The sequence below is a fragment of the Macaca thibetana genome, chromosome X (assembly GCF_024542745.1).
Source record: "Macaca thibetana thibetana isolate TM-01 chromosome X, ASM2454274v1, whole genome shotgun sequence".
Classification (NCBI taxonomy): Eukaryota; Metazoa; Chordata; class Mammalia; order Primates; family Cercopithecidae; genus Macaca; species Macaca thibetana.
The window spans coordinates 114,374,983-114,387,588 of NC_065598.1; the positions used below are offsets into that span (position 1 = coordinate 114,374,983).

At 42.8% G+C, this 12,606-nt stretch overlaps 2 protein-coding genes across 2 annotated transcripts in view; both read left to right on the plus strand.

The window, feature by feature from the left end:
* NDUFA1 (NADH:ubiquinone oxidoreductase subunit A1) overlaps nt 1–12,606 on the plus strand; it is a 970,503-nt gene that overhangs the window by 315,304 nt on the left and 642,593 nt on the right. The window lies entirely within an intron of this gene.
* PGRMC1 (progesterone receptor membrane component 1) lies at nt 3,205–11,549 on the plus strand. The gene is made up of 3 exons (XM_050776141.1): nt 3,205–3,776; nt 7,402–7,557; nt 10,239–11,549. Exons 1-3 carry the CDS (start codon nt 3,449–3,451, stop codon nt 10,340–10,342), a joined length of 588 nt encoding a protein of 195 aa, XP_050632098.1. The 5' UTR covers nt 3,205–3,448; the 3' UTR covers nt 10,343–11,549.

Consider the following 12,606-nt stretch of genomic DNA (forward strand, 5'->3'; position numbering starts at 1 on the left):
AACTGTATCACTTCTTGAGGTCTTAAGTTGCACAAGTTTTCTACCCTCCATGTGAAGCAGGACTTCCTTTAATCCATTATCCTCCAAGGGGACACAGAGGTGTAGCAGAAGAGACACTGGACTATGATAAATGAGAATAACAAATCGTCGCCATCCCTCCATGAAAACACTTTCCCCAGATTTAATAGTGGTTACCTTTGAGGAAAGAGAATCAAGAGTGAGGAGAGGGACTACAGTTGTCTTCTGTATCTTCCCATAGTTTGAAGTTTCTAACTTTAGACAAATATTACTTTGGAAAAAACATTCCAGCAGGCTTTATCTGGGTGGGGAGCTAACGGCTTGGTTTTTGTTTTGTTTTTTACTCTGTGTCTCTCTTTATTGGGGAAAAAAATGATAAAACTTTTATTATATAAAATTTCCCCCAGTTTTATAAAACAAAACGTGTGTGTGTGTGTGTGTGTGTGTGTGTGTGTGTGTTGCATATCTGCAAGAATATAAGCCAAACGGCTAATGTATGGGCCTGACTTAAGTACTGTTTGGGGAACTGGGAGAGGGAGAAAGGAGTTTCATTTTTTACTTTATACGCTACGTATTGTTTAAGTTTGTTATAGTGAACATGTATTATCATTCTACATTTTTTTCAGAAAATAAATAATAAACCATTTTTTCCCCCTGAGGTTAAAAGTGACATGCGCCCATTGTGGATGATGTAGAAAGGTATAAAGAAGAAACCAACAATCACAACAGTTAACATTTTAGCATGTTTCCTTCCACACTTCCTTTTATGAATGTTTTGACATAGTTGAATTCATACTGCGTATAGTGTTGTATCCTGTTTTTCCCTCAAGATTAAAACACAAGCATTTTGCCATGTCATGATTGTTGTGGGGGAGAGATGACTGGGCCGGTGGCACAGGGGTAACAGAATTTATCAAGACAGCTTTAGTTAAAAGAAGGTAGATTTATTAGAGAAAGTAGGAAAATATATGTTGCCAGAGAGACAAAGGGCAGCCTGCAAGAGAGGAGCCAACTGCCAGGAGATGAAGGCTTGCTGGAAATTTTATAGGATCGTGTTTATGCTGTCTGTTGAAGAGGTCTTTGTGTAATATTGATAATGCCAAGGTTGCAATGAGCTAACTTACAGGTGTCTGGCGATAGCTGGGCACGGGAAGACTGTGAGTTATTTGCGCAGGAGGGCTGCATTTTGGATCATGAAGAAAGGGAGATTTGTAGCTTATTTGCTTTTTTCTTTTTGCTATTTCATGCTCCCACCAGCCTGATTCCCTTTCCCTAATTAGGACTCCACAATGATGATATTTGAATGGCCTTTTAATGGTTTTGTCACAATTCAAGTGCATTAATTAGTCATTTTATTTGAAGTCGGACATTTAGGTTGTTTCCAGTTTTTCTGTATTAAAAATGAATCTCTGCTGAGCATCTTAGTAATGAAATATTTGTCTGCATTTCTGTCTCCTTGGGATGGATTCCTAAAAATGGAATTACTAGGTCAAAGAACAGATTTCTAGAAGTGGGATTAATGCATAGAAAATATTTTTATGGATAATGAAAGGTTATACCCAACAGCGTATGAGAGTTTCACCACTCTCTTGCCAATACTGTGTTATCCTTTTTTTCCCTTTTATCTTTCCTGTAGAAAAGTAGTAGGTGATAGTGGCATCTCCATGCTTTTCTTTTTGTTACTAATGAGACTGAACATGTTTCATATGCTTATTCACCACTGGCGTGCTCTCTTTTGTGAACTACCTGTTCCTATTTTTTCCCATTTATTGACTAGAATCTTATACATTTTATCAATCCAAATGAGCTCTCAAAGAAATATTAACCCTTTGTCATATTAGTTGCAAATGAAAATATTTTTCGTAAGTTTATTAGCTTTCTAAATTTTCTTGGTCATACATGTTAAAAGAGATAGATTCTAACTCTAGCCAAGTGCCCTCAGTGTGAGCCTGTTTCCCCATGATTAAATCGAAGAGTTTTGACAAAAGATCTGGAGGGGCCGGTTCAGCTAATCCCAAATTTAGCTCTGAGAAAAATGCGTGGGCCCGATAGATACAAAGATTGTTTGGCTCATTACACTTTATAATGATTTAAGAAGATGTGGGGGGCAGGGATGGAAGCAGTTTTTGCCAGAAATTTTTAGAATTCTGAGGTAGGAAGCCAATCTTTACTCAAGTCTCTTGCGTGTTGGGAGGAGTAAATTATGTGCAAGCCAACAGAACGCTTGGTGGAAAAGTACTGCTCTGGGCTGCAGATGCGTGCACAGCTTGGTTTTAATTATTTGTTTCCCTCTCTATCCTTTCTTCTGCTCCCCTCCCCCTGCCACCAGAAAAAGGGCCAGATTAGAACGAGGCAACCCCTTCCTCCGTGGAGGCCTGCTTCTGTGCAGTCTGTTAGCACATCAAAGGCCGGATGAAATACCTAGGAAAGGAAGGGACCAGGCCTAGGATCCTTCCAAACTCCCGCCTTTGTCTGGGCTCCAGCTCAGGGTTATTGTGACTGCCAAGGGTAGCCTGAAAGACTCCAAATGGAAGAACGCTGCCAAACAAAGAAACTTTCACATTATTCTGAGGGGGAAAAAAGAGCAACAAGAGAACGTTGCTTGTTAATGCCTGGTGACTGAGCAAATCAGTAATTGCAAAAGGGTTTTTCGGAGAAAAAATTCAAAGTTAACTGGGCGATCCGATTCGTTTCCCCAGATAATAGGGAGAGTTGTGCACTGACTTAGCAATCCCGGCGGTGTCGGTCCTACAGCATCTGGGGGAGAATTGGGGAAGGGCCATCAAGGAGAGCGAATGGGGGTTCCCAAGGTGAAAATGAGTCGTGTAGGGCTCTAACACAGAAAATGGAGTTCGAAGAACGAGTTTCCTGTCTCCTAAGACAGCTTGGAGGGCCCGGGAACTGCCGGGGGAAGATGAGGGGCTTCGGAACGGGAGGCAGGGAAAAGCCTGCAGCAAGAGAAAGGGAGTCGGTGTCTGGCGCGCATCAGGTGGTGGAGGGGCGCTCGCACAGAGCCCGGCACTGCCGAGGCTCTCCCAGCGGGTCGGTCTGCGAGGAGCAAAACAGGGGCGCAGAGGAGGGCAGCGCGTGCGTCGCGCTCAGCTATAGGATGGCGCGAGGATGGCGTGAGGCTGGGCTGGGGCCTCCCAGGTAGAACTGAGGGGGGAACTGCGCGGCCGAGGGGGCGCGGCGCCGGACTCCAGAGGCTTTGTGGGGGGCCTGAGGGCTGCCTAACCGGACCGAGCAGGGCGGGGCGCTTAGGTGGCCTCGGGGTAGGCGGGGCTCGGAGGCTCCGCCCCTCCTGCCCCGCCTCCTCCCCGGCTAGTCTTTGGCCGCCGAACCCCGCGCGCCACTCGCTCGCTCAGAGGGAGGAGAAAGCGGCGAGTTCCGGAGCCCTGCCTAGCGCGGCCCAACCTTTACTCCAGAGATCATGGCTGCCGAGGATGCGGTGGCGACTGGCGCCGACCCGAGCGAGCTGGAGAGCGGCGGGCTGCTGCACGAGATTTTCACGTCGCCGCTCAACCTGCTGCTGCTTGGCCTCTGCATCTTCCTGCTCTACAAGATCGTGCGCGGGGACCAGCCGGCGGCCAGCGGCGACAGCGACGACGACGAGCCGCCCCCTCTGCCCCGCCTCAAGCGGCGCGACTTCACCCCCGCCGAGCTGCGGGGCTTCGACGGCGTCCAGGACCCGCGCATACTCATGGCCATCAACGGCAAGGTGTTCGACGTGACCAAAGGCCGCAAATTCTACGGGCCCGGTACGCGGCCGGCGAGGGGGGCTCGGAGACAAAAGAAGGGGGCCCCCGGCACGGGGCTGGGCGGGAGAGAGGCGAGGCGGGAGCGGGGCGACCCTGAGTGCAGGGAGGAATGGCGGCGAGCTAGGGTAGGCGGGCAGGGGACAAGAGGCGCTCTAGAGGGGCTGCGAGCCAGTCGGGGACGCGGATCCCTGGCCCCCGCTGACAGCGCTGGAAGGGGGTTAGAGAAGGAAGGCTGAGGCGCTTAAGCCGGGGATGGGTGGGACCACGAAGCTCGAAGGCGTTGCGGGGGGACACATCAAAGCCCAGGCTGTTGAGGGAGTTTTCGAAGGACCTGGGCTTGGGGAGTCCTGGAAGGAGGAGGGGGTAGTGTCGGGTTCTAGGAAGGAAATGAGGGTGTTCCGAGGGAGGCATGGGGGAGGGCGAAAGAGAGAAAAGGTCCAGAGAAAAGGTCTAGAGAAGAGGGGAAGGCCAATGACGCCGGGAGTAGCTTTGAAATGTGAGGCTATGGGAGAAAACGCCGAGACGGGATTAGCAGCAGGTAAAAGCATTGTGCCCGGTGGATAGTGATGTGTGTGTGCACTCGCGGTGTGTGCATGCGCGGTGTGTGCGCGTTTAGTGTATGTGATTTATCGGGTGTGTGTGTGTGTGTGGTGTGTGCATGCGCGCTTGAAATGGGTCATGCGTCAGGTATGTGTGTGGCATGTGTTTGGTATGTGTGCGCTTGTGCTGTGTGTGGCAGATGGGGAAAGGCTGGAAGGTGAACAAGGAGGAAGGGGGCTGTTTGAGGGAGGAATAAAGGCTGAATGTGGTGGACAATGGTAACGTGGCAAGCTTTTAAGGTAATGTGGTATTTAGTCTATAGCAGGTGAGAAAGGATTAGAAGCCGAAAAAAAAAATTAAAATGGAGGGAGGGAGAAGTGGGAGGATACCAAGAAACAAAAGGAGTAGCGCTCTGAAGACTGCTGGGTGGGGGGATATCAGAAAAAGCCAACCAGAGGGAAATGAAGAATGGATGACTGCTGCACTGCTGAGCTGTTGGAGGAGGCAGGCCTGATGGGTTCCTTAGAGTCGAGGTTTTTGCAAACCTGGTTGCGTATCAGAATCACCTGATGCATCTGAGGAAAATTACAGATTCCCAGCCTAATCGCCAGAGCTGCAAATGAGTCTCAGGTGGTCGGGGAGTCTGTATTTTAACATGCTTCCCAGGCGAATTTGAAAAGCAGCCAGGCTTGCGAAGTCCTGCTTTATAGAATACTTGGAGATGAGGAAGAAGAGGTTTTCGCTCCTCCAATATGGACTCCTCTAAACACAGGGAGCTTAGAGGGTGTCCACATGGACGGTGCTCATTCCACACTGGCCTGAGAGAGGGAAAGGTACAGAAGGCGGTACACAGGTCAGACTCAGGCGTTCATTTTAATCTCCCAGTCCAACTGATCAAAATCAGATGTGCTAAGGTTAAGGAACTCAGTTTTTTCTTGCAGACATTTTATTCGTTTTTCAGAGACAGGGTCTCGCTCCTGTGTTGCCCAGGCTGGTCTTGAACTCCTGGGCTCAAGCAGTCCTTCCACCTCCACTTCCCAAGTGCTGGGATTACAGGCATGAGCCACTGCACCGGGCCTGCGGATATTTTAGAATACCTGCTTTCTGTGGGCATGTAACTGTCAAAATCATTTGAAAACCACACACATTATTTGTCCCTTAGAGTAGCACACATAGATGCTTTATCAATAAAAAGAATCATGTAAATACCTGTTAATATTGAGCTCAATATTAAAGGAGTGAAAACATGTGCATGAGGCATCATCATGACTGTAGTTTGCAGAGTCATTGAGAGGATGTCAGCCTGCGCATAGAGCACAAAACTGGGAGTCAGGCAACCTGCGTTCTAGTCCTGATTGGGTCATGACTAGCTGTGTGACCTTGTGCAAAGTATTGTTCTCTCTGAGCCTTAGTTTTCCCTCTGAAAAGTGATAAAGATGGCCTATTGTGAGACCTGTGTCTCTATCTTGCACTGTCATTCAGCGAGCCCATGAGTACGTGACATCATGGTAGAAAGTGATGCTTCATGTTGTAAAAGATTCCTAAAAATTAGTCATTCTAGTGCCTGTTAACTCTGTGCAAGGCACTGTTGTAGATGTGGGAATATAGCAGTGAGCAAAACAGACACAAATCTCTGCCTATAGAGCTTACATTCTAGTGAATATACATTGCATTGAATAATATGTATTTTTTAAAGACTTTTAATGTTCCCACTAGACCTTGTTTAAATATTCTACGAGGTTTGCTTGGTAAAGACTCACTCTACCAAGCCAATGACCATAATTTCTGAAATGGCGAGTGAGGTTCAAACCATTACATTTGCCGATTCTCAAGCACTAGGTGCTGCCATTTCCACTAGAGGTGTACATTTATGAAAAATGTGGGCATTTTTTTTTACCTTTAGTGGATGTGGCAGCATGTAATGATGATTAAAAATAAGCATTTTTCTTTGGAATTTTAATTGCATTTAAAAGTCATAAAATTTGTAAAAAATTTCTGAGCGTATTGTGGTTTCAGGTGACCAGGCCATGTTGAAACTTGATCTATTCTCATACTTGGCATGGTGGTTACCTACAAACATTTTAATGTCAGGGCTGCTATTCAATCTGCCTTGGGGGAAACAACACATTGTTTAAAGTACACTGGATTCTCTTCATTTAGTTGTGCAATATTTAAATAATTCTGAATATCCACTTTTTGTACCCACACTGGATTCTCTTCATTTAGTTGTGCAATATTTAAATAATTCTAAATATCCACTTTTTGTACCCACAGAATGATTCTCTGCTCTCTTAGACAAAAGTTCAGTGTAATATCACAGATAATCACATTTTATAGAGTTGTTTTGCAGTATTGATTCAGTCTCTTTTCCATGAAAATTTTAGTATTTTCACAGTCGTCTCAAGCCCACCAAAAACAGATAATGAAGACTGATCTCTGTGTTATCTCTTATTTATTGACAGTGAAGGTTATGTAATGTGGATAGATTTTTTAACCACTGATACTGTTATAAAATGGTTCTCCTACAGATGCCATGAGTTAATGTTTAATTGAGCCTTGGAACCAAAGATCGCTGTAAGATATCTTTGTTTCATTAAGACATATCAGAATATATTTATAAGGAAATGTGTTTCCATGTACACATCAGTGCTTATTGTCTTAAGAAACCATAACTCTCACTGGTGTAGCCCTAAGTGCCTAGAACCGTCAGGCTCCCAGTTCAGTGTTCTAAAGTTGAATTCTAACCCATGGACTCAGTATTATCTTGTATGATTCCCTACTACCACTACCCCAAGAGATCACTAACCACGTATGCCTTTTTTACTAGCTATTTGGAAACCACAGGAGACTGATACAAATGTATAGCAGTTTGATTTACTTTTAGTTATTTAAAAGTTAAATGGCAACAGGGCTTTCTACGTCTCCTACGTAATGTTCAGAATATCGGCATTACTATGGTTTCCGAATAGAATTTGATATTCAAAAATGGGGCTATGTTGATGAATAGGGAAGCCATTTTCTGTGTGTAAATCACAGAGCAATTGACTGTCTAATAAAGAATTGATCTTTGGTTTTGTTTTTGAAGAGGGGCCGTACGGGGTCTTTGCTGGAAGAGATGCATCCAGGGGCCTTGCCACATTTTGCCTGGATAAGGAAGCACTGAAGGATGAGTATGATGACCTTTCTGACCTCACTGCTGCCCAGCAGGAGACTCTGAGTGACTGGGAGTCTCAGTTCACTTGTAAGCATTTTTAAAATTGTGCCTGGGTCAAATTTCTACCAGTAATGGGGATTCGTGGCAGGACAATAGTTATTACTAAGCAGCCTGAAACTTGGGTGCATTTTGATAGGCTCCTTAATCTTGGACGGATCAAGTTCATGGCTTGAAGTAATTGTAGCAGTGCTGAGTCACTTACTATGATTACATACCAATTTTTAGCCAGTTCTCTATGGAAACTTGGGTTTCTGGTTTTGATTTTAAAATTTTTGAGAGATTTGCACAGATTCCAAATGAGGATTTGGTGCTTGGTGTGTCAGGGAAAGGACAGTGGCCATCTTGGCTACAGAAAGGGATTTTCATAAGCCCTCTCTTGTAGAGCTTGCCGTTTAAAAGCAGCCCACATCTCTGTTGAAGAATGGGAGACTTGTATTCTGTGAAACAGCTTCTCTTTGAATCTAATTGAGCCTAACTATAGGCCTCATCTACAAATGATGCTTATAATGTGCCCAGGAACAATGGTGTCTGCATTTTTAAAAAGAAAGTAAAAGGAGATGCTTGTTTCTGGCTTATGCTATGGGCTGAGGTCTTTAGGGAGAAGTAGGAATGAGGGGTTAAGTTCAGATTTTGAGAATTCAGGAATTGGCTTCTGTCAAATCTAACTGTTTAATTATCACTCTAGCAATATTTCACTGCCGAGAATTTGAGTAAGAGTCTTTCCCTGCTTTTATGAAACAGTATATAAAGACCATGAGCATTATTTGAAGATCTTCCATTTAAAATGTAGTTTTCTATGTGTGTTCTCTATAATCAGTTAAATATTACATGTTCTCTTGGCTCTATCCAACCATTTTCTTTGAAAATAATGCTGACTTCAGAGAGAGTTCTGGATTAATAATTAGCCAGATGTGTCTCTGCCTCTGAGTTTGGGTCTCAAGCAGGCTACATATAACTTCCAAGTGTAGAGGCAAGTCTTTATACTTTGGAAAACATAGTTCAGTTACCTAATAGAGTCCCTAATTTTTGGCATCATAAGGATGCCTTTGTAATTAGTTTTCTATGTGAAACCAATGAATTGTAGTGTGTAACTTACAGAGCTCTATTTTCTAGGGCTTGCCTTCATCAATGGGAGAAAAAGTGTGATTTTTTTTTTCCCACTTTAAGGCTAGCCCCAGATACTGTTGTGACACCTCAGCTATACTCAAAGCTGGTGTGGATTCCCCTTAAGGCAGGTTTCCCAGGTGCCACCCAGCTTTTATTTGTCTCCCACAGTTCCAATTGTTCCCAACAGTTATTTCACACAAAAGCAGCTTTAGTTACCTTGTTAGACAGGTTGGTTACTCCTCTAATTCCTACTCATATTCAGGAAGAGGAGACTCTTGGCTGCGGACATTCAGATGATGGACCCTGCATTAGTTTGGCTACAGTGATGTGGTGGTTTGCTGATGCCATCTCTTCTCAAGTCTTTTGCATTCTGGTTTTCACCCTTACATCTGTTTTCCCCAACACCTCCAGTCATCTCCTGGCTCCTTTACCACTTCCTTTAACCACCTGTAGGTTTTTCTCTGTGATGGGAAAAACATTCTGTCTCCTGCTATCCTCTTCATCTATGAGACTGTTATTCCTTCCCTTCACTGTCAAACTTCTTACAAGTTTTTGCTCCTAACCACTGCTTCATTTCCTCTCTATACCTTCTTCCTCCCTACAGTATGGCTTCTATCCCCACAATTGGATTGAACTCTCTTTCTGAAAGATTTTCAGGGAAACCTTTTTTTTTCTTGCCAATCCTGACTTCACTTGTCCATTCCATGTTGTAGATGTCCTGTCATGTGAGCCTCCAGAATGGCTCCCTCCACAGAGTTTCCATTTTGGTCCATGGGAACTCCAATTTTCACTTAATTCATGCTTCCAGTTTTCTTTCAAAGTACTTCTCATTCTGTCCTTTTCCATTCCCCTGGACACCACCCTACTCCTGCCTCTGGTTCCTTTGCATCTGGATCTGCACGCTAGCCTCCGGATCGCCCTGTCCCCAGTCTCTCCTTACTGAAATCTGCCCTATGCACCACATTGATAATATTGTTGTTAAAACACTATTTTACTGTGTCATTCCTTCGCTTGTAAACCTTCAGTGCCCTTTGCCACCTATAAGTCCAGTCTCCTCAGGCTGGCTTTTCAGATCTTTCATAATATTTCCCCACACTACTTAGCCAATCTTATCTCCTACTAACTTCTAAATGTTAACTACTCCTGCCAACTTGGTCTCTTTACTGCTTCCCAGATACATTGTCTCACCTGTATGCATTTGTACCTGTATGTTTTCATTTTCTGGAACTCCCTCCCTAAATCCTTGTATACATTTTTTCCAAAATATATCCTCCTTCCATGAAGTATTCTGTAACCCTTCTGATGAACTCATAACTTGCCCTTGTTCTTCTAAACATTCCCTACACACAAACAATTCATTTTGACATTACCTTGCACACTCATTGCCAGACATTGCCACCTGTTTTATATGTCTATCTTCTGAATAAAACGAATTCCCTGTTAGCAAGGACAGTGGTATAAACCACCTTTGTATCCTTCAAGAAGCCCAACACATTGCTGAGTATATTGTAGGCCTCTAATAAATGCTTTAAATTGAAATGTGGTAATGATGTTTTAGAAAGAATGAGAATGACCATTTGTGTTTTCTTCTCTACCTCCAGTCAAGTATCATCACGTGGGCAAACTGCTGAAGGAGGGGGAGGAGCCCACTGTGTACTCAGATGAGGAAGAACCAAAAGATGAGAGTGCTCGGAAAAATGATTAAAGCATTCAGTGGAAGTATATCTATTTTTGTATTTTGCAAAATCATTTGTAACAGTCCACTCTGTCTTTAAAACGTAGTGATTACAATATTTAGAAAAATTTTGAGCACTTGCTGTAAGTTTTTTAATTAACATCACTAGTGACACTAATAAAATTAACTTCTTAGAATGCATGATGTGTTTGTGTGTCACAAATCCAGAAAGTGAACTGCAGTGCTGTAATACACATGTTAATACTGTTTTTCTTCTATCTGTAGTTAGTACAGGATGAATTTAAATGTGTTTTTCCTGAGAGACAAGGAAGACTTGGGTATTTCCCAAAAAATCTTAAATGTGCACCAAGAACAAAGGATCAACTTTTAGTCATGATGTTCTCTAAAGATAACAAATCCCTTTTTTTTTTCTCAATTGACTTAACTGCATGATTTCTGTTTTATCTACCTCTAAAGCAAATCTGCAGTGTTCCAAAGACTTTGGTATTGATTAAAGCACTGTCCAGTAATGAAATCTCAAAACAGAGCTCAGCTGCAAAAAAGCCTATTTTCTGTGTTTCTGGACTGCATTGTTGTCCTTGCCCTCACATAGACACTCAGACACCTTCACAAACACAGTAGTCTATAGTTAGGATTAAAATAGGATCTGAACATTCAAAAGAAAGCTTTGAAAAAAAACAGCTGGCTGGCCTAAAAACCTAAATATATGGTGAGGATTGTAGGACTGTCTTCCCAAGCCCCATGTTCATGGTGGGGCAATGGTTATTTGGTTATTTTCCTCAATTGGTTATTCTCATTTGAAATGAGGGAGGGACATACAGAATAGGAACAGGTGTTTGCTCTCCTAAGAGCCTTCATGCGCACGCCTGAACCACGAGGAAACAGTACAGTCACTAACCAAGTGGATTTTAAAGTAAAGTATATTCATAACGTAACAGTTATTCTGTTGTTATAAAACTATACCCACTGCAAAAGTAGTAGTCAAGTGTCTAGGTCTTTGATATTGCTCTTTTGGTTAACACTAAGCTTAAGTAGACTATACAGTTGTGTGAATTTGTAAAAGTATTATATGAACAGCTAGTGAGATTTCAAACTCTTGTAATTGTGGTTAAATAGTCGTTGTATTTTCTTGTGAACTGTGTTTAATGATTTTACCTCAAATCAGAAAACAAAATGATATGCTTTGGTCAGTTAATAAAAATGGTTTTACCCACTATAGTGTGGTGACTTATTTAAATTTTTTAAAAAACCTTATTCTAGGGAATCTGATTCAGACATTTTACTTTGGCTTAAAATTCAGTTTCACTTTTGAGTGCAGAGTTTTTGTATTCCAAAAGAAACAAGCGGCAAAATTTCACGGAGACCCCACACCAAAAACCAAATACCAGCTTGTCCTGTTAAGACATAGTGAATTGAATTGCTTTTTCTGTGACTTGTCAAAGTTTTGCCTAAATCAGAACTTTCTAAACTGTAAATGGCAGATCTCCACCTTGAAGTCTATAGCCAGGTTCTTAAGAAGTAGTATTACTGAAGACTTTGTCATTGCCAAGTACTAAGGAAGGGTTTTGGGTTTTTTTATGTTAATGAATTTTCTGATCAGGAAAGTATCAGAATCCTTACGGTAGCAAAGTTAATTCACCTCATATCAAAAGAAGAATAACAGATTTGCATATGCAGTCAGTTGTATAAACAAAGACAACCTATTAGTGTTTTGTCATTTTAATGTTAACATTGGCAGAGTTTTCTTACAAGAGATATACTCCCTGAACCAAAGAAATTTCAATTTTTCATGTTATCAAACCACATTGCAGGTACTTGTGAGTTTTTTTAATGTGCTCTTTTTTTTCCCACTTGGTTTCATTCACCAAATGTTTGAGTGCCTGTTTTGTGCCATGTAACATATTATGCCTTATGCTTTGGAGAGGGAGTGGGGGAGACAAGTTGGGCCCACCTTTGCAGCCTGAAATCTCATGTGCATGTGAAGATTAGGCTAAGTTAAACAGGCCAAGAGGAAAATATCTAGAGCAAGCTTGTCCAACCCATGGCCCACGGGCTGCATGCAGCCCAGGACAGCTTTTAATGTAGCCCAACACAAATTTGTAAACTTTCTTAAAACATGAGATTTTTTTTTACAATTTTTTTTTTTTTTTTTTTTTTAGCTCATCAGCTCTCATTAATGTTAGTGTATTTTATGTGTGGCCCAAGACACCCAGGGCTGAAGGAATTAGGTGAAATTCCATGGAGTCAATTTTGCTACCTCTTATTAGCACTGA

What these genes read in the sequence shown, in the direction of transcription:
- PGRMC1 (XM_050776141.1), top strand. Translation starts at nt 3,449, where the DNA reads ATGGCTGCCGAGGATGCGGTGGCGACTGGCGCCGACCCGAGCGAGCTG. An exon ending in CCGCAAATTCTACGGGCCCG is followed by an intron (nt 3,777 to 7,401) that starts GTACGCGGCCGG and finishes TTGTTTTTGAAG; the next exon opens with AGGGGCCGTACGGGGTCTTT. An exon ending in CTGGGAGTCTCAGTTCACTT is followed by an intron (nt 7,558 to 10,238) that starts GTAAGCATTTTT and finishes CTCTACCTCCAG; the next exon opens with TCAAGTATCATCACGTGGGC.